Source organism: Microtus oregoni, unplaced genomic scaffold, assembly GCF_018167655.1.
Source record: "Microtus oregoni isolate MIOR12 unplaced genomic scaffold, Mior012 000000F_ref0000247, whole genome shotgun sequence".
Lineage (NCBI taxonomy): Eukaryota > Metazoa > Chordata > Mammalia > Rodentia > Cricetidae > Microtus > Microtus oregoni.
The window spans coordinates 19,552,822-19,575,388 of NW_024543059.1; the positions used below are offsets into that span (position 1 = coordinate 19,552,822).

The window sequence follows — 22,567 nt, forward strand, 5'->3', positions numbered from 1 at the left end:
TTAGAAGCAAGGAAAGTTAGGGATAGGTCTAGTGAAGAAAAGAGGAGTTTCCTGGCAATTCTTCCATTAGGTCATTTTCCATGACTTTAGGTATGAAATTGCGTACTCCTAATGGAGGCCTTTCTGTCCTTCGCCAGATGCATATGTTAATTTCCCACCAACTAGGTTATATGGTTCTGAGAATTAGAATTATTTTTATTTCTTTATTGATTTTAGCCACTATCCTTTCTATAACACCACTCCCTCTGCTAACTGACCTAAATGTGCTAACACCGCAGAACGATTTCCACATTTACGGGAACTTAACTGGAAAGCATTTTGGTTGGGGGCAAATCTGAATAAAAAAAAATAAGGATTCACTCTGAAACAATCTGAATCAAATCTGGGTGACATCAGTGGTACTGTGCAGTCTGGGCCACGCCACCCCATCTTTGCAGCCCCGGGTCTGTCACTCACAACACAGGAGAGAGACGTGATAAGAATTCACAGCAGACTCCCCACAGCCCACAGGACAGTGACTCCCGGGGTGCACACAGTGTGGAGAAGATTGTCCAGGTGACCTTAGTGCTGGAGCCAGCTTTTTTCCTGGAAGCAGTCACCGTTATAACCCATCTGTTTACAGAGGACATGGGCAAAGGAAGCGTGTCCTCAACTCAAGACAGGGAGCAGAGAGGCCGTGGCTTCCTCTGATTGGATCAGCGTAAAACCTGTTCTCCTCTCAACCGGTTGCTGTACACTGGAAGTTGCAGGTCCTGGGTGGACGAGAAGTACTTCCTCACCCATGGACTGGCTGGGGCCTTGGTCTCACCCATGTCATGTGTCTGCCACACAGTGGGAGAAGTGGGGAAAAGAGGGCAGGAATGGACGCTGTAAGAAGAGGTGAGCTGCAGTGATCATTACCACCTGCACAAGTTTATAAATCTTCACACACACACACACACACACACACACAACCCTGAATGCCTGGTTTCTTTTGTTGTTGTTGTTGCTTTAAGACAGGATTTTACTTTGTGGCCCTGGCTGTACTTGAACATGTGGCAGCCCTCCTGCTTCTGTCTCCTAACTGCTAGGATCACAGACATGCACCTCTAAAGGTCTCATTTTTAAGACTTTAGTGAAAAATTGAGGTGGAGAGCAAATGAGAGGCCACATGAGGGACCCTATGGGTGCTAACTGGTTACTACTGGCTGATAGCAGCTCTTGGGGCTAAATACTACACCCCAAATAAATGGGCACCTTCTTTATTCATATGCCTGTACGCAATCTGTGACTTTTAGACTCCAGTTTGAAAGTCGATGTTTAACCAAAGCCAGCAATGACTTAGAGGAAACTATTTGAGAAACATGGACTGGTAGAATCAGAATACAACAAAAGCAATTATATACTTTAAGCATCATTTTACCAGGACCAGATGTCTGATGGGCAGTGAACAGATATTTGATGGTGTTTCTCGAAATTTGGGCAACAAGTTCACTGAGAGAGAAAATGACAAAACTCAGAGTCTTTTGTTGTTGTTGTTTGAGAACTCATGGAGACAGCCCAGGAAAAACTAAAACCAAATGGGTATATGATGGAAGAGTGGCTCTCATTGAAATCATCCCCGCCAGATGTTTGTGAAATCCTGACACAAAAAAGTAGGGCAAGCTGAAAGATCAGCCAGCAGAACACTCCCCGCCTCTAAATTAATATTGTTCCAAATATTTGGAAGCAGTTTATCCCTGAATTCTAGTCTATTTAAGGCCCTAAAGATGTGCCTAATGGATCACAGAAATGCGAGGAGATATTTCACACATATTATAATGAAGAAAAAAATCTTTCTGATGGAGGATGCTGTATAAATATACCAATGTCTGTCCATCTTTCCTGGTCTTCCATTTCAGTCCAGGAAAGTTTTCACCAACTTTGCTTCTAATGATGCCAGAACTGGGTTTGGACCTGCCCAGCGAATGTAGACATACTGCTATGGTTTTATCTTCCCTTGGCTAGTGTTACTCCCAGGAGGAAGTGAAGGCTTTTTAGTTAAAAATAAAATGAACGAACCAACCCCAGTGAGACAAGAAGAGACCAAGCTATGCAAAGAAAAAGAGTCTTCGCTCTATGGAATACACTCGTTGAGGTGTGAGTGCCCTCGCTCTATGGGGTGCACTGGGTGAGGTGTGGGTGCCCTTGTTCTATGGGGTGCACTGGGTGAGGTGTGGGTGCCCTTGTTCTATGGGGTGCACTGGGTGAGGTGTGGGTGCCCTCACTCTATGGGATGCACTTGATGAGGTGTGGGTGCCCTTGTTCTATGGGGTGCACTGGGTGAGGTGTGGGTGCCCTCGTTCTATGGGTGTACTGAGTGAGGCATGGGTGCCCTTCTTGTAGTCAAATGTGCCTAAGGGGCCACATCTCAGCACCTGGACTCCTGCTTCGCTATTCATTCAGGTGTGTATCAAGTAGGAAAGTTCGTAGCACAGCAGATGCGGGTTCAAAGTCTACTGTGGAGAAACAACTTGAACCATGATGCATAAAAATCTTAAGATGATAAGCCTCCCACTACCCGAGCCAGCCATCAAGTGTTTGTTTTAAACTAAAGAACTACAAGTTTTGTATCCAAGTAGCTACTGCCTTCTAAATGTTAGGAGTGGGTGTATTTATTTCTCAGGCCTTATCTATTAAAACACTGATTGGGCTGTTTTTAGATAAGCCCCAGGGGGTATTGTTACCAGAGTCTTTGCTTTTCAAAAGTAATCCATCCATTTTATCCAGAGACTATGACACTAAACGTCACATAGTTAATTATGAAAATGTTGACTCTAGTCTTGAAAAAGGTGAGTTATTATGGATTGTCAGGAACGGGCATGCATAGCAAACTTGCAGGAGACCATTGCCTGCATTCTGTCGCGGTGAAGACCCATTAAGATAAGACATGGTCAGGATTTGAACTCTGACCTATGTGACTACATAGTCCAAGCTCCTCTTCCCATTGTGCTGTATTGCTGCACCTTAAAAGTGGGGAGTTGGTTCATCATGAAGACATTAAAAATTAGTGCTTGGGTAAACTAGCACAGCCACAATGGAAATCACAGCAGAGTTTCCTCCCTCAAAAAAAAAAAGGCAAAATAAAACTAGGGATCTCCTATGATTCAGTTATACCCTTCCTAGATGTCTGCCCAGAGGAATCTAAGTTAGCATACTGCAGAGGTGGGTGAACATCTGGATTTACTACAGCACAATTTACGGTAGCTGAAGTATGGAACCATCCTGTATGTTCATCAGCAGGTGAACGGATAAAGCAAATGTGGTGTAGATACAGAATAAAGGCTCATTCAGCCGTGAGGAAGCACAGCATTGTGTCCTTTGCAAGATAATGGATGGGGTTGGAGATTATCATTAAAGTAAGCCAGACTCAGACAAATATTACCTGTTTTATTTCATATGTACAGGCTCGATTTAACTATGTACGTATGACATGAATGTAGAAGGGGACACTTTGGGAAGAGAAGGGATCATAGGGAGGGGCACATGATGGGGTATTGGGATATGAATATAGAGTACCGGATGCTTGAATGAAAACGTCACAATGAAACCCAGAGCTTCATGTGATGAGCACAAACATGCTAATAAGTCCTCAAAACTGCTTTCTGAAGGTAGCCTCTGAAGAAGAATCTAGCAACACTTTGCACAACAACAGCTGACAAGACCTACTCACCTCCTGTTCCCATGGTAGGAGGGTCATCTGAATGGAGGAGAACGGTTGCTTTGGATAACATACACAGTCATGTCGGGACTTTCCACTTCTCATCGGGGCCACCTGGAGCTGGTGGGGGGAACCCTGACTCCTGAGGCACCAAGCTCTGGTTGATGCCATCAGGATCTCCTGAATTCCCATATCCCTCCCCTGCTCCCGCCAGATCACACTCTGGGCATGCAGGCTCACTAGATACCTGTAATCAAGACAAGAGTGGCCCTTTACACCATGCTGGTCTGTGGGGTGTGTCTACCACGTGGTATAGGGCTCCTTGCTCACTAGGAGGAGAAGGGCATCCAGTGAGAATGCCTTCTAGGCCACTGTTTGTGGTGGTGTGCCAGTAGGGTATCTTCAGTTAACAGCTTGTTCACTCAAAATCCAATGTCCATACAGGGCTGAGAATGTAGCTTCGTTAGGACAGTGTTTGTCCAGTGTGTACAAGGGCCTGAATCTATCCCCAGCACTACATAAGCTGGGTATGGTGGTGTATGCCTGTGATCCCAGTATTTTGGAGGCAGAGGCAGGAGGATCAGAAGTTCATGGTTAGAGATGGAGAGATGGCTCAGTGGTTAAGACCAGGTTTGGATTCTCAGCACCCACCTAGTGGTTCACAACCATCAGTGACTCCAGGGTATCTGATACCTTCTTCTGACCTCCTTAGGTGCCAGGCTTGCATGTGCTGTACACACATCCATGCAGACAAAACACTCATGGACGTAAAATAAAAATAAATAAATAGTTTAGATAAAGGTGTTCAAGGTGATCCTTGACTAACTACGTAGTGAGTTCCAGGCTAAGTTGAGCTGTATGAGACCCTATCAAAGAAAGATAAAAGATAGAGGTAAAAATAAGACACGGATGCTGATTCTCTCTTTTAGATAAAGTCTCACTGTGTAGCCCAGGCTGACCTTGGACTTACAGTAATTCTCCTGTATATTGAATATTCAGCCACCTGAATATTGAGATTATAAGCATGCACCCCATGTTTGATGGATGTTGTTTTTCTTTGTTTCCTTTTTCTTTTTTAAATTCTTATTAAATTTTTGATTTATTTTACCTACCTCCCACAGTTTCCCCTCCCTCCTCCGCTCCCATCCCCTTCCCCCAACTCTCATCCCCCATTATCTCCTCCTCCATCTCCACTCAGAAAGGGGCAGGTCTCTCGTGGGAGTCAATGAAGCATGGCAAGCAGAGGCAGGACCAAGCTCCTCGCCCTGCCAGGCAGCCCAGCATGAAGAATGGGTTCCTAAAAGCCAGCTCGAGAGCCAGGGACAGGTCCTGATCCCACTGCTAGGAGTCCCACAAACAGACCAAGCTACACAACTATCACACACATGCAGTGAGCTTGGGTCAGTTTCCTGCGGACTGCCTAGCAGTCAGTTCAGAGTTCATGAGCTCCCCCAAGTTCAGGTCAGCTGTCTCTATGGATTCCCCTGTCATGTCCTTGACCACCCCCTTTCTGGCTCATAGAATCCTTATTCTCTCTTCAACAGAGAGACCTTGTTTTTTTCTATTTGTACATTTATATAAGGTTCTGTAAGTGCCAGGGCTCAGGGTTTGTCAAGATGCAGACTTCTAGTTCATCCCAGAGTACCGGGGAGCCGTCATTTTTCGGCAGCTTCTTCCAAAAGGTTTGCGTGTCCTTGAGACCTAGTTCTTCTGTTTCATCTACCGCGGGGAAGCCTGTTCCACACGCCTTCTGCTCCTTTCCAGGCTGGGGCTTCAGCATGGGGACCAACTACCATTTCCACAGCTGGAGAGTGTTCGTCATCGTCTGTGCTCTGCCCTGCACCCTGTCCCTGGTGGCACTGAAGTTCATGCCGGAAAGCCCCAGGTTCCTGCTGGAGGTGAGTCTGCAGCGGCTGCGGGAGCCCTGGCCTTAGTCACTCAGTCCCCAGCTGCGTGTTCTCTCCCCGTCGCTTGCTGCACGCTAACCCTTGATTATGACCTTGCTTATCGCTAAATCTGGCGCCCTTCCTCTTGGTGACAGTGACAGGCCAGGGGTTGAAGCTCACGGTGAAACAGGAGGGGGCTCTCTCTCAGGGTAGGAGGGACAGCTCCTAGGCTACCTCATGGTCACCTTCTCACAGAGTCCTGAATAGGAGAGATCCTTCACGTTTTCACAAGCTGTCCCCCCCCCACCACCACCCATGTGGCCCTAGTGAGCTCTTTGGTAAATGATAATAACATGTGCCATTTACCCCTTGAAGTCACAACCTGGTTGTCTTTCCCACACAGGTTGGGGACTTGCTGTAGGGTGCCATAGTTGTCCCCTATGGCTAATGGGTCCATGTCCAATGCGCCAGACCTAGTGCACTGTTTAGGGGTGTAGGGCTTCCCATCCCAACAAAAAGAAGGCGTATGCAGCCATGAACTTTCGTGTCCCTATCTTTGGATTTTCAGATGGGCAAACATGATGAAGCCTGGATGATTCTCAAGCAAGTCCATGACACCAACATGCGGGCTAAGGGGACCCCTGAGAAGGTATTCACGGTGAGTGTGCTAGCCTGGACCAGCGAGGCACTTTGCCACTGTGTGTTGCATGGAACATCAACTTTGTTGAAAGAGGAGTATTTCTATCACTTTTATACCAGGAAGATCTCTTCATTAGAGTTATTCTTTGTATTTTGCATGTATATGTGTGTGGGGGAGGTGCACATGTATGTATGGCTATGTGGGTGTACATGTGGAGGCCAGAGGTCAACCTCGGCTGTCTTCCTCGCCACTTTCCACCTTGCTTTGTTTGTTCATTTGTGTGTGTGTTTAGTCTCTCACTTTTTAGTTGGATCTCCACAAGCAGTTTAGGCTCTATGGCCAGCAAACATGAGGGATCCACCTGATTTTCAGCTCCCTAGCATTGGGATGATAAGGGCACACACAGCATTCTTACTGTGGGTTCTGGGGTGTCACGCTCAGGTCCTCATGTATATGCAACAAGCACTCTGTTGACTAGCATCTCCTCAGCATCGTCTTTGCACTTTAGTGGCTGTCTTTCTAGATTTTTCCTTAGGTAATGCTATTAGAAAATTTTAACAGAAAGAAAAACTAACTAGGGCAGGCAAGACAGCAAAATGGTTCCATGGGTAGAGGTGCTTGCATACAGCCTGATGACTCGAGTAGAATCCTTGGATCCCACAAGGTGGCGTGAGAAAACTGACTAGTGGGAGTTATCCTCTGCTGTTCACATGTATGCATGCACTCATGCACACACACACATGCATGCATGAACACACATACACACACTCATACACACACATGCATGCATGAACACACACATACACACACTCATACACACATGCATGCATGAACACACACATACACACACTCATACACACACATGCATGCATGAACACACACATACATGTACTCATACGCACATATGCATGCATGAACACACACATACACACACTCATACGCACATATGCATGCATGAACACACACATACACGCACTCATACGCACATATGCATGCATGAACACACACATACACACACTCATACACACACATGCATGCATGAACACACACATACACGCACTCATACGCACATATGCATGCATGAACACACACATACATGCACTCATACACACACATGCATGCATGAACACACATACACATGCACTCATACACATGTACGCATGCACGTGCACACACGCATGTGCATGCATTTACACACACATGTGCACTCATACACACATATGCATGGATGCACACACGTACACATGCACTCCTACACACACATACACATGGATGCACACACACATATGCACACACACACGTATGCATGGATGCACACACATGTACATGTGCACTCACACACATATGCATGCACTCATACACACATGCATACACTTATACACACATACACTCACACACATGTACACATGCATGCACACACACATACGCATGAACTCATACACATATACACATACACATGCATGCACTCATACACACATGCATGCACACGCACATACACATGCATGCATACACACATGCACGCACACACATGCACTCATATACACATATATGCATGCACTCATACACACATATGCATGCATGCACATACATAAGCATGCACACATACACACACACACACACACAGAACTATGGGGCTGGAGAAATGGCTCAGTGGTTAAGTTGCTGTTCTTGCAGAGGACTGGGGTTTCATTTCCAGCATCCACATGATAGCTCACTGTAACTTCAGTCGTAGGGGATTAGACCTCCTCTTTTGGCTTCTGTGAGCACCAGGCATGTGTGTGGTGCACACACAGACACAGCTGCAGGCAAAAGTCACCCCTGTGACAAAGTGAAAATGAGTGAATTTAGGACTACCTGTATTCCTATGAACAACAGCACACGTGAAGATTTGGGTGTTGTATTTGGAAGTGTGCACTATCGTTTTCAGTGCTGCCTCGTAGTCTTCAGAGCCATCGCTTCCCTCCATTAGCCTCTCATCGTCTGTTTAATGGACGATGCCACCATTTTAACGAATGTCAGTGCTCAGAGCAGTAACACTGTTTTCAACATGCCCCTAATGCCAGAGGTCCGTTTTCACTCTTTATTGCCTTGTTTCTATGAATGTCATTGTGATGAATCTTCTCATTCATGTAGCTCCTTTCCTGTCACGCTCTGCAGAAATGAAATTACCAGCTCAACTGGTATGGAATTTTTATTATTCGTTTTATTTTTTGAGATTATAATATAATCACACACACCCATCCCCTTTCCTCCCTCCAAACCCTCTCATATAGACTTCTTTGCTCTCTTTCAATTTCATGGCCTCTTTTTTTATTAATTATTATTACATACATACAATAAATACACACATATATATTTCTAAATGCTTAGAAACAACCTTGAGATGAATTGTCAAGTTACATCTCATTAGAGTCCTGTCACTCTTCAAATCCATAAGTAGCAAGCTGCCCATCTTTTCCCCACCCTGTCAGCACTGGCTGTTAGCCTGGGTTTAGGAACCAGGAAGTGGTCATTTCCACGAAGAGGTCCCTTACAGAGAGATCTGTGTGTCTGCTTGCCATACTTTGTAGCCAAACACAAGTAAGCCTTGCTACAGGCAGCTCTTCACACCTGCACTTAGTAGGTCCATTCAGATCCACATCCAATCCACTTCCTCCGAGAAGCCCTCCCGCGTGAGCAACCACCTAACTCCCATCCCCTAACGTCTCCTTGCTAATGTGCTGCTTAAAGCTTTGGGTTCCCAGACAGCAGCACGTGGTAGCACACGGGTTCCCTCATGGGAAAGGAAGACAATGTGTCTGTGAAGACAGTTATTACAGAGATTAAACAAAGCACCCGAAACAGTGCCTGCCTTGGAGTATCATAAAATATTAACAGTTATGAAAAATGTTATGACATATATTTTGCATAAATTACCTCATTACAATCTTTATAGAAAACTGCTTAATGGCATGTTGGCCCAGTTCTGATGCTCCTAAATTATTTAAAAATGATAAGCATTTGAATTTACTTTTAATTTAAAATCTTTATAAACACATATATTGTATATATTAGCAATGCCCCCTTTCTCCCCACTCCCCTTCTCTCTTCCCTTCCATTACTTCTGTTGGCTCTCCTAGATACTTTTCCTTGTTCTTTTATGTGACCAATGCCTTCATTACTAAAGTTCATTGCGAAGCACAAACAGCAGAAATACTGCCGATGAAGATGTGAAGGGTTGATGGGCCTCCCATGATGGAGGAAGGTCATTGGCTAATAAAGGAACTGCCTTGGCCCATTTTATTGGTTAGAGGATAGGTGGGAGGAGTAAACAGAACAGAACGCTGGGAGGAAGAGGAAGTGAGCTCAGTCTTGACAGCTCTCCTCTCGGGAGCAAACGCCTGAGAGAGACGCCATGCCCCGCTCCCGGGATGAAGCTCCGACCCAGGATGGACATAGGCTAGAATCTTCCTGGTAAGCGCACCTTGGGGTGCCATACACAGATGATTAGAAATGGGCTAAATTAATATGTGAGAATTAGCCTAGAAGAGAATGGGCCAAGCAGTGTTTAAATGAATACAGTTTGTGTGTTGTTATTTCGGGCATAAGCTAGCCGTGCGGGCGGCTGGGGTGCTGGGGACGGAGCCCCACCGCCCTTAATACTACACTTCCGTCTTCTAACCACATGCTCTCTGTGACAGACTGTGGTACCCAGGTGGGCTACCATTGCAGAAGCCAGGCATTAGGGCTTTCTCCTTGTCCATGCCATCATTTCTGCAGTCCTCACCCTGCCCTGTCCCACAGCCTGGGCAAGAACAAGTTCCTGGTACATCCTGGGAGATGTTTCCATCACTTGTTCTGCCTCAGCTCTCCAAATCCATCTCAGCTTCAGTGGCGTTTGGACCACATCACCTGGTGTGGAGCACATGTCGTCCAGACAACCACCTGCATCAAGCATTTGTGAATTTAGTGATGTTAATAAAAAGCTGATGATAAGGATTTATCACAACTACGGACTCTCCTAAGAGGTGTCATGATAAAAGTTCCTCTCCAACCCGCATCTGTGCATGCGTGCCTGTGTGCATGTGTGTGTGTGTTCTTATGCTTGGTCACCTTTCACACAGAAGCCTCTCCCAGGGCAACCAGACTATGGCTTCTGTAAGAATACTTGTGAAAAACTTGCTTGGCTTCTAAGACTGGCTGTCCTTTGTAGAAAAGTGATCCCACATTCTCACTTGAGAAAGAGCAAAGAGATAAGCTCCGGCACGTTTACAATTAGACTTTTATCTGAACAGAAGAGATTTGTGAGTCTGCAGCTCCAACCCTGAGGTGGTTGGGATGCTGCTGTGGGAGTTCAGGGGAAAGCTTTCCCGGGGAGATGTTGGAGCGTTCTGCTAGTTTCTCTACTCCTTCGAGGAAGTCCAATGACATAAGCAGCAAGCACTGCAACATCTAAAAGGTACAAACTAAGCCATTTGCTTCAGGACCACTCTTTATGTCAGGGATGGGAGCACACTGGGAAAAAAGTCCACGGAGAGAAATGCACCGGGCTCTCAGATGCCTGTGCATCTGAGATGGAGTTGTGTTTCACCCCAACACCTATGCTGCTTCCTAGACTGGAGGCCTCATATCTGCTTTTAGTGATTTTTGCCTAATTGGAAAGTGCAATTAAAAGGTTATAGCTCAACGTTCCAAACTGCCTTGTTGGTCATGAGCTTGCTGCAGTGAATAGATAGTCCAAGAAAGAGGAAAGAAGGGAGAGAGAAGGAAGGAGGACAGAAGGAAAGAAGAGAAGGGGGAAAGTGAGAAGAAAGGTGGGAAGAGGGAAGAAAGGAAGCGAAAGAGGAAGGGGAGGGGGAGGAGAAGGTGGAAAGAAGAGGGAGAAAGGGGAAATGAAAGGGGAAGTGGAGGAGAGGGAAGGAAAAAAGGAGAAAGAAACAGAGAGCTGATTGACCTCAGGCAGCTGGGCTGACCTTGGCCGTCAGTAGGTGGTGCACACTCAGCCCACTGGACAGGGCCACCAGCTGGTTCCTGTGTGTCCCCTAAGCACTCACAGTGCACTCTGCAGCCTAAGAAGGTCAGGTCTGAATCTCTGAGGTGAGCGCCCACCCCCAACTGACCCGAGCTTTACAGCTCTGATATACAAACCCACGTGTTCAGACAGCCACAGCCAGAAGCTTTCCCCTGCAGACAAACCCCTGGAGGGTCAGGACCTTGGAGCATTCTGCTGAGAGCTTGTGTTCTGCAGGAGAAACAGGAACACAGGCCATATGCTGTTCTCCGTGGCACCAAAGAGAGTGTTCTAATTAATTGTAAATTACAGCACTTGCGCTTCAAATCAACACGCCCACTCTCCAGGACTGGGAACAGGGTGTTATTTCCCCAAGGAGCAAAGCAAAGAAAATTTACACCATAGTGACTACTTTGGTGATTCGGAGTACAATTTATTAAGGGGCTTTCTAACCCGGAGGCACCCTTTCCCTTTGGCCTCCTCCCGCGGTAGCTGGTGCTGTGATTTCCAAGGGGCTATTTGATGATTTGAGGCCCTGTTCCATCTGCTGCCGCCGGGTCCTTCTGCTGAGACTCCTATGACATTTGCCCAGTTTCCCCGGCTAACCCCAGAACAAAGAGCATTTTTCAAGGCTGTGCAGCCGGGAGGCCCAGACTGCACAGATGTGACCGTCAGCACATTGTGGATCAGGCGTCTGGCCATCCTGAAGGTTGCCCAGCTCCATCTGTGTTTCTCTTATACATCTTCTCACTCTCAGTTCATTGGCTGGAGAAAGAGATGGAGAACTCGGATCTGTTTTTTTATCTATTCAAATGCTTTCTTAGAGAACAGATAAAACTGCTTCTGAGTTTTTTGAGCACACTCCTCTTCTGGTCCTGTGACTTTGGGGGGAATGTCGGCCTTGTGGACCTGGATAACTCCACTAAAGTGGTTTGCATGGTCAGGAACCTCCTAAGCACTCACTGGGTCTGCAATCCAACGGTCGGTTTAAGGATCATGTTTCTTGAAAGTCTCTGTTTTAGTGAGTGAGGGTTGTTTGTGTTGGGCTTCCCATGTTTTTCATGTCCTTGAGCGGAACACACTTTACCTGACTCCAAAACTCGTTTGTACCAAGGAAGCTGCGATGTCATGGCAACCGCGATTCCTCTCATTCTGTTGGGTTTTTCAAACTTCTTAAGTAGCAGCATCTCTCCTTGACACTGTTGCCAGGCTGTATTCCAAACTTCTGTGATGGTTATACCCACTCATGTACAGGGGTGAATTTTAAGGCAACACCGTCTCAGTCAGTCAACATATTATGATCCCGGTAATAAACATTTCTTAATGTCTTGATTGGCCTGATTTACCGGGAAAATTCTAGTTCATTTTGCTTGCAGTCAGACATGTCCATGTGGGAAGGTTCACTCTCATGCAAATCTTTGATTAAAAGTCTTAACTAGGGGGATAGGCAAATGCTTTTTGAATAATAAATAATTCAATAAAGCCAATTGCATTAAAGTAAACATTGAAAAGAAAACAAAGAGAAATGGCATTGAAATAGCCACATCTGTCTTTGTCTTCCAGGTTTCTCACATCAAAACACCCAAGCAAATGGACGAATTCATTGAGATCCAGAGTTCAACCGGCACTTGGTACCAGCGCTGGCTGGTCAGGTTCATGACCATTTTCAAACAGGTACACACTCTGTGAACATGCATAAGAGTCTGTTATTTCAGTGGGTGAAGAAGAAAGATGTCATAAGCATCCTTAAACTAAGGCAACATACAGAGAGCAGGCAGCCCCGAGGAAGGTGTCTGCTCCATGCAAGGTCACCTCCAAACTTGCCCTGTGCCTAGAGATGTCAGTGCTTTAAAGTGTGGTGTCTTTGCCTTGCTGTTCTTTCTGGTTTTGACAGCCTAAGCAAGCCTCCTCCTTCCCAGCAATTTCTCTTTAAGTAACCCACAGCAAGGAAGACGTGACAAAAATAAATGACTTTGGGATTTTAAATGATTTGGGGAAGGAACTATAAACAGTGATTCCGTTTTGCCAGGGGTCTTTCAGGCAAAGATCAAGCCAGTTGTTGAGTGGGGTAGCCAGCTAGCTTCTCCTGAGACTCAGTGGGTTCGTGCTTTATGGTAAATAAACATTTAAAGTGTTACTCTGCCCATGGGTTGTGTGGTGGAGGTGGGGTAGGGTGGGGGGGTGGAACTGACTGTTACAGGTTGCTGAATGCTTTGGAACCCAAACTCGGTGTGCTTTTGGTCACATGCACCCAAATCCAATGTTCCTTGGGGAAGGGGGAGGGAAAATTACAGGACTGTTGATGTTTAAGGCTAGCCAGAAAGAAAGGATGGATTTGCCTTGTTATGTAGACAAGGCTTCTTCCTTTAGGAGAGGATGGGCTGCCCCCTTCTTCTGTGATGTCTTAGTTACTTTATTAGCAAGTCTGAGGGATATGCTCTATCTGTTGCCAGTCCCTGGCTTTAATTGTCCTTCTCTGGTATGGGTCTTAGGTCTGGGACAACGCCCTGTACTGTGTGATGGGACCCTACAGAATGAACACCCTGATTCTGGCAGTGGTCTGGTTCACCATGGCGTTAAGGTAAGTTCCACCTCACGCCAGTCCCTCCGCAGCCTGGTTTGTTGATGGAGGCTTATAAATTGGCCAAGTGCAGTTGGCATCAGAGTGGATGTTTTGGATCACACATCACGAGCAACCCTGTCTAGTGGCTTTTGTGAACAGAGACCTCCCTTAGGCCAACAAAAATCCTCAGAGCAGTCAGGAGGAGGAGGCAGTCCAGCCTCGGGCTAGTCTTGTTGGGATTGCAGAATGCCTGAAGGTTTCCTGTGGACTAAACAAGAGTCTGAAGGAAGGAGAGGCTGACTCTTTTGAGCTTTCTCTTCCGTCCATGCTGAGGTATAACTGGCAAATAGGAAATATGTTTAGAGTGTACAACTGAATTCTTCAATATACAAAAGTGTCGTGAAATAATCAAGCTAACGGTAACATGTATCACCTCGATATCATCATCATCTTCTCCTCCTCTTTTCCCTCCCCACACTTAATCCCAATGCTTTCCTCCTTAGCAGAGTTCAAGTAAGCACTGATTATCGGTTGTGAACTGATTGTTACTGTTAGCTATAATTGTTAATTACTGAGCTTCTGGGTTTTTTAAAAACCAATGGCCCTTTTTCTCAGAAACCCCTGAGCCAATATTTCCTTTTGTCTCAGTAGACAGATGGCAGTCTTTTTTCCTGTTACTAAGGAAGTGAGACCGCTCTGTCGGTTTTCACTCACTTGGATTCACCTCCACGCTGAAGATGCCTGTACTTTCCTGAAGGCTGATGTCTGAATAAAGTTTCAGCTCCTGCCCTACTGTGCCCAATGATACAGAAAAACAACTTACAAAGAGCTGCAAGTGGCTCTGGTCTTAAACTGCAGCCTGGTACCCCAGATAGTTCTTGTCTTCAGACAGCATCATCTTGCTCCCTAGGGGGGCTCTGGAGGGCACTACAGCACGTAGAGCTGTTCAGCTGTCTGCACAAAGGGTAGCTGCTACACAGTGCTCAGTTAGCAAGATTGTAAACTTAGATCCGTGAGATTGCTTTGTTCTACAGCCTATGACCCCCTCAACCCCAGAAAGGCAATGGGCTCTGGTGATCTCTTTGATTATGGGGTAAATATGGGCGAATCTAACATCATTCAGTACCTGGATGGAAGGGATGGACTCAAGCCTATTTGAATATAGAGGAAGGCTGACCCTGATACGCTCAAGTTTCAACATTTCAGAAGTCAGATATGGTGCGCACTAAGAGCCAACTCACCGGCAATTAATCAGTGGGCTTCATTTATATTTATTTATGTTGAATTTAATTTACTTGAATAGGTAATGCATTTCAAAAGTTGGAATGTTAGGGAAATCTTGCCTCCACTCCCGCCTCTTCCACCCACTCCCTTCTGCCTCTACTATATAATCATCTTTTATTTCCTGTTTATCACTCCAGTGTTCCCCTTTTTTAAACAAATGTAAGCAAATGTATACAGATATCTATAGATATTTCCAAATGTCTATGTATATATGTGAGTGTTTCCTAAAATGTATGTATATGTAGATTATTTCCTGAGGCTTATGTATCTATGTAGCTGCTTTCCAAGATCTATGTAGCAATATAGCCATTTCCCAAGGTCTGTGTATGTATGTAGCTGTTTCCCAAGGTCTGTATATATGTAGATGTTCTCATGATCTGTGGTCTATGTATGTAACTGTTTCCCATGGTCTATGTATGTATGTATCTTCTTCCCAAGGTCTATGTGTATGTATAATGTGTAGATGTTTCTTCTTATTCGAAGGAAAACATTTTGCATTTGCTCATTGTACTCAGTTATATTTTCTGAATATCAATCCACACCAATCAACCAGCGTTATGTTTGCTTGCTTCCTTCCCTTTTCTCTCCATCTTCTCTCTTTTCTCCTATTCTTTTTTCCTTCCTTGCTTTTCTTTCCTTGTTTTGAGATAGGATTCATGTAGTCCAGACTGACAGGAAATTCACAATGTAGCTGAGAGTGTCCTTGAACTCCTGATTCTCCTGCCTCCACCTCCTAAATGCTGGAATTACAGGCATGTGCTACCTAACCTGGACTTTCCTTCTTTGCAGTGGAATGATATGTCTGGGTCGTACCCCACACTACCCCATCACCCATCATTAACCAAGGCTCCCTTTCTAGACTCCTGCGAGGTGCCAGATTTTTGCTCTTGTAAAGGGTGCCACATGGGGCTGGAGAGATGGCTCAGAGGTTAAGAGCACTGGCTGCTCTTCCAGAGGTTCTGAGTTCAATTCCCAGCAACCACATGGTGGCTCACAGCCTTCTATAATGAGACCTGGCATCCCCTTCTGGCATGCAAGCACACATGGAAGGAATGCTGTACACATAATAAATAAATAAATCTTAAAAAAAAAAGAGTGCCACAATGCCTAGTCCTGTGTGCAGGACACTTTACAATGGGACTGTTTTGTCAATGGATGAGTGATTCAAGGGTCAAAAGAGATAAAGCCATCAGAAATATTTTTAGACACTCTCCAGGGGGGCCATCTTGTCTACCCAGCCTTTAGGAACGCAATGATGAGGGCTTTATCCACTGAGCTGTTTGTTCAGAACCCCGTTCCTTTTTCTTTCTTTCATCTGACCAGGCTGGGTAAGAGCTGCTAAGTCAGTGGTGATGAGCATGCTGCCTTGCTCCTCACACTAGGTGGAAAACCTTTAGTATGTCCTTTTTTTTTTTTACTACAATTCTGGCTTTTTAATTAATATGTTTTCTGTAGGTTAAAGAAGGGTCCATCAGTCCATAATTGTTGGTAGTTTTTTTTAAAGTAGCAAATGAGTTTTTAAATCAAATGGATTTCAGAATGCTATTTTCTTTTGCCTCTTAGATGTGTTAATGTGATGGACTTTGTATTTTCAAATAATGAACAGAATTACTACATTAAGTCTGATCTACGTTAAGTCATCGATGCAGATTCTGCTGCTGAAGACATGAGCGCTGGGGCTTCTCAGACCTCCTGCCTTCTCTCTTACAGTTACTATGGCCTGACGGTGTGGTTCCCTGATATGATCCGGTATTTCCAGGATGAAGAATATAAGTCTAAAATGAAGGTGTTTTTTGGTGAGCATGTGCACGGGGCCACCATCAACTTCACCATGGAAAACCAGATCCACCAGCACGGGAAACTTGTAAATGATAAGTAAGTGTGTGGCCACGGGCTTTCCCTGGACCTCAGTGACGGTCCCTGGGGCTTCCCTTGGGAGAGAACACGGGGAAGATGAGAGTCCAATGTGCTAAGGATAAGCTCCAAGGATAAAGTGGTCCTCAAACCCATCCTGGCTGCTAGAGACACTAGTCCCCCCTATGACTGAATCTGTATTGCACTAACCCCCAATCTCCTCTCATCCCCTGACTATGAGATGACATTTGGTGGCGGGTGGCCAATGTGGCCTTCTTTCCTGAGAACTTGACCCTTTGATGAAAGGGAACAGAAAGTCACATGCCATTATGGTGCCACGTTATTCGCTAGGATGCCCATGCCCTCCTCTGAGCATGAACTGTGTTTATCAAGCTCTCAGAGAGTAGCTGACGGTCATGTGAGTGACTACGGGCTATGCCATTGAACCAGGAAATAAAGGACCCATGGCTTTTAGTGCTGAGGTCTCTGAAACAATTTGTGGCCTGGCAATTGAGCTTTTTCTTTGATTCTGGAAACTTCTCTGTGCAAGGCTATTATGGAACTACCTTGTGTTAGTCTTCAGAAGGTGAACCGGGATGCTCTGTGGTCAATGGGAGCCTTGGCATCAGGGGAGAAATCAGCGGAACATCAGAAAGGTTCTGCCTACATCTTTATGAGGACGCTTCCTCAGTCCATCTCATGCATCTCTGTGGTCCTTGGACAAACGAACCGGAGAGCTTAGCCCACTAATTTGCCTCTCTGAGGCTGCCCTCTGGAGGTGAAATGGTAGAGACAGGCGGGGCATTGGATAAGCTTTCTCTGGGTCATATTGTTCTTCAAGGTGAGTATGGGTCCCTTGAAGTCTGCCTCCTGGAACTGTAGCTAGCAAAGTCCCTGAGTCCAGTGGTGTGTGAATGACCATAGAATTATGTCGAATTGTTGGAGACGTCACGGCCTAGACACATCACTGTCAATGCCATAACCTCTGTGTTCATCACAATACAACATTGGCACCATCACCAAGCACTGGAGTACATGAATTATCACTGGTTACATAACTTCCCCTTTGAGTTCAGTGTCATGGACTGAGTCGAAAGGACACCATGCTTCTCATCTTGTGTTATGCTGCCATCTGCTGCTCAAGAAGCGACAGTGCTTTTTTTCCTTCGAAGCCCAAGCTGTAACACCTGGGCATCTAACCTTTGTGCCAGTATTCTCCTGGGACATTATGCCCACATTGCTACGCTAAAATTTAGATGACCTTGATTTATTTTATTTACTAAAACATACAGAGGAAATGACTTCTATATAGACGGGCCTTGGACTTCCTCCATGTATTGAAGGTCCCACTAAAAGCTAACCCTCACCCGCTGAGAAACCTATCTGCTTGACCTCAAGAAGAAATGAAAACACCCAATCACCCACTGACTCCTAGTGCATCTTATGGGACACAGTGCCTCTGAGGTCCAGCATACTGTTTACCCCAGAGCTTGTTTTTCAAAGCGCAAGAAAGGCAAGGAATTAAATTCATATTTTACACTCTTAGCCAAAGCGCCAGTTCAGGTTACACTTACTAGCAATTAAGAAGAAGAGCAGCTCCCATCTGAGTATGTGTTAACTAGGAACTGAGTAATTAATGTGCCTCCAGCTGGGAGGAAGCAGTTTAGCTGGACTGGCTGGTGAAAGGGGCAGGCTTGGGGAAGGGCACCAGGGAGAGCTACCTGACTCCTGTCTGCCATAGTTCAGGGCCCTGGAAACAATGTCCTGATCCCCATCTTTCCTCACTGCACAAGGAAAGTCAGGGCTGTATTCCAAACACTCGGGATTGGACCCGCAGTTGAATGCGTCACCGTTCACGCAGGTGATTTGCCAGCAAGGAGCAGAAAGGCAAAGTCAACAGGGCTTTCATTAAAGGTCAGCTGTGGGCAGCTCAGGGCGAACGTGAGGCTTGTGAGATTCACCTGTAAATGAGCACTGTAGGAAGCAGGGAGAGCAGGGGAGAAAGCAAAACCACACCAGGAGCAGAGGTGGATCTCATGCATCCATGAAAGGTCCCCATGCAGTTGGGGCCCCTTTTAGAAGCACATACATGGTTTTTAACATGCAGTGTGGCTAATTTCAACACAGTAAAGTCCCTTACAAATGCCAGCAGTAGGTGGTGAGCCCAGGCAGATGCTGGGATACACTGGGATGTCTATCCTGAACAGTTACAGTTCAGATATGGACCACGTATCAGATTATGAGCTAAAACTTAGTACGGTATCTAGCTTTATGTGGGTCCTGTGTAGTTTTTGTGAGAGTCTTTCTGGATACTTTGTGTTTTGGTTGGGTACTAAAAATAGGATTGCTTTCTCCCAAAAAAAGGTTTGCAGACATTATTGTAAACCGACTCTAAGTTGACCTCTGCAGGCTGTGACACACGTGTGCCCCCACCACACATCACACACTCACACACATCACACTCACACACACATCACACACACACTCACACACTCACACACACACTCACACACACATCACACACACACCACACACACACACATCACACACACACATCACACACACACATCACACATACACACATATCACATACACATCACACACACATCACACACATCACACACTCACACACACTCACACACACATCACACACACACATATCACACACACATCACACACACATCACACACACACATCACACACACATATCACACACACACATCACACACACATCACACACACATCACACACACATCACACACATCACACTCACACACACATCACACACACATCACACACACATCACACACACATCACACTCACACACACATCACACACACACACACATCACACACACACTCACACACACGTCACACACACATCACACAACACACTCACACACACTCACATACTCACACACACATCACACACACTCACATACACACTCACACACACATCACACACACATCACACACACATCACACACACATCACACACACATCACACAACACACTCACACACACTCACATACACTCACACACACATCACACACACTCACATACACACTCACACACACATCACACAACACACTCACACACACTCACATACACACTCACACATTTAAAATGTACAAAGAAATATTTAAAAGTATAGAACAGTGGTTCTCATCCTTCCTAATGCTGTGACCCTTAAATACAGTTCTTCATGATGTGGTGACCCCAATCATAAAATTATTCTCTTTTCCACTTCATAATTTTGCTATTGCTAGCATTCATAATGTAAACATGTATGCTTTTTAATGGTCTGAGGCGACCCCTGTGAAAGGGTTGTTTAACCCTCAAAGGGGTTGCGACCCACAGGTTGAGAACTGCTGGTACAGGGAGAACAGATATTTCTTTTTTATAAGTTGATTTTCTTTTTACATTCCAACTGCAGTTTTTCCTCCCACCCCTCCTCCCACCCCTTATCCCCAGCTACCCCCATCCACTCTTCCCAACAGGTAAGTACTCCCATGGGGTGGCAACACAGTATGACACATTAAGTTGGGGCAGGATCAAGCCCCTCCCCCTGCAGAGAATATACATTGAAGAGTAGGAAAATAGAGGCGCAAGAGAAAAGCGAAGAGGACACCAGGGGCCAGGCACCCAGCCCCACAGCCAGAAGCCAGGGGCCAGGCACCCAGCCCCACAGCCAGAAGCCGAGTAAGAAGTAAAGAAGAGGTATAAAGGTAAAGCCCAGAGGCAAAAGGTAGATGAGATATTTTACGTTAAGAAAAGCTGGCAAGAAACAAGCCAAGCTAAGGCTGGGCATTCATAAGAAAGAATAAGTCTCTGAACATTTATTTGGGAGCTGGGTGGTGGGTTCCCAAAAGAGAAAAGAGTAAACATAACCAACTACAGATTGATTGGGGGGTGACAGGAAGTCATTGTCCTTCGTGATGTAGCCACTGAGTTATCACACTCCCATGGATAGCTTTGCACCTATGTCTGGGTTAAACCCAGTGAATCAGAAAACAAAACCAAAACACATGAACGTAGAGTAGAGACTTGGTAGGAGGGTGATGCTGGTGGGCCTTGAGCGGGTAAGAGAGGGCAGGAGATGCATGTGCCTAGAATGTATTTGATACATAAGTGAAATTGTCACAGGATACATGGATTTTTAAAATTTGGCTCATAAACAAAAAACAAGTTGTATAATAATTTGCAGCTAGGGATGGTGGTAGCCAGTTGTAATCCTAGTGAGACGTGAGAGTTGGAGAATCAGAAATTCAAAGACATCATCAGCTACATGGCAAGTTTGAGTCCAGCCTGGGCTATATAAGGCCCTGTCTCTAAATAACAATAATAATAGCAATTAACATATACATCTATAACATACTACATATACCTGAAATATGACACATATAAAAGCCAATTGTGAGATGCTTGTAGATATAGAAATCCATTGGGGAAACACAAAAGCATATATGAATATGAAGTACCAACTATGACAATGGTGACCATTTCCTCTGGAGAGAGACAGGAGTAGTGTCAAGAATTAAATTTAAGGATCTGGGGGTGCGGTTCTATGGTCAAACACATGCTTAACATTGAGGGGCTGGGATCAACACCAAGCAACTTCCTGTCACCAGAAGGAAACAGGGTTAACAAACTGAGTATGTGAAACCTAAGTTAGGTTAGTTTCTAGAGGTTATAAGTTTATAAAGCTAAGTGCCCTGAATAGTGCCATCTGTATTACTCGCTCACCTCTCAAAGTATAGACTATTCTACCATAAAAAATAAAAAGAAAGCAAGGCAATAGGATTACAGAACCAATAGTGAGGAAAACAGGAGCTCAGATGGATACACAATAGTAAATAATAAATAGGATTCCTATATATTTACAATAATGTCTGCAAACCTTTTATTGGGAGAAAGCAATTCTATTTTCAGTACCCAACCAAAACACAAAGTATCCAGAAAGACTCTCATGAGAACTACACAGGACCCACATAAAGCTAGAAACTGTACTAAGAAGTTTTACCACGTAATCTGATACGTGGTCTATATCTGAACTGTAACCTTCAAGTGTAAGCTGTGAGGATAGACATCCCAGTATATTCCAGCATGTGCCTGGGTGCTGTAGGAATTCCTACCGCCAGTAGTAGCCTTTAAGTTACCCACCCATTTGGGCATGGCCTCTTATACTGTTTATGCCAATGTAAAGTGTGCATCCGGCCTCTTTTCTGGCTGCCGGATTCGGTTGCTGTTCCCTGTTCCAGCAGAGAACTGTGATCTGTGAGTCTACCTCTAAATAAGTAACACTCGATCATACTCAATTCTGAGCTAGTGTGGGATTTCTTTTAAGCGTCCTTCTTCACCTGGGCTCACCACCTACCGCTGGCATTTGTAAGGGACTTTACTGTGTTGAAATTAGCTACACTGCATGTTAAAAAACCATGTATGTGCTCCTAAAGGGGGCCCTGACAGCATGGTGACCTTTCATGGATGCATGAGATCCACCTCTGCTCCTGGTGTGGTTTTGCTTTCTCCCCTGCTCTCCCTGCTTCCTACAGTGCTCATTTACAGGTGAATCTCACAAGCCTCATGTTCGCCCTGAGCTGCCCACAGCTGACCTTTAATGAAAGCCCTGTTGACTTTGCCTTTCTGCTCCTTGCTGGCAAATCACCTGC

The 22,567-nt window shown here is 45.3% G+C and overlaps 1 protein-coding gene across 5 annotated transcripts in view; it reads left to right on the forward strand.

The window, feature by feature from the left end:
* Sv2b (synaptic vesicle glycoprotein 2B) overlaps positions 1 to 22,567 on the forward strand; it is a 151,636-nt gene that overhangs the window by 111,739 nt on the left and 17,330 nt on the right. For all 5 annotated transcript variants that reach the window (XM_041648036.1, XM_041648020.1, XM_041648052.1 and 2 more), the window contains exons 5-9: positions 5,444 to 5,577; positions 6,134 to 6,223; positions 12,759 to 12,869; positions 13,688 to 13,776; positions 16,753 to 16,917. In XM_041648036.1, coding sequence (XP_041503970.1) covers positions 5,444 to 5,577; positions 6,134 to 6,223; positions 12,759 to 12,869; positions 13,688 to 13,776; positions 16,753 to 16,917 — 589 coding nt within the window. The remainder of the gene's footprint in view (positions 1 to 5,443; positions 5,578 to 6,133; positions 6,224 to 12,758; positions 12,870 to 13,687; positions 13,777 to 16,752; positions 16,918 to 22,567) is intronic.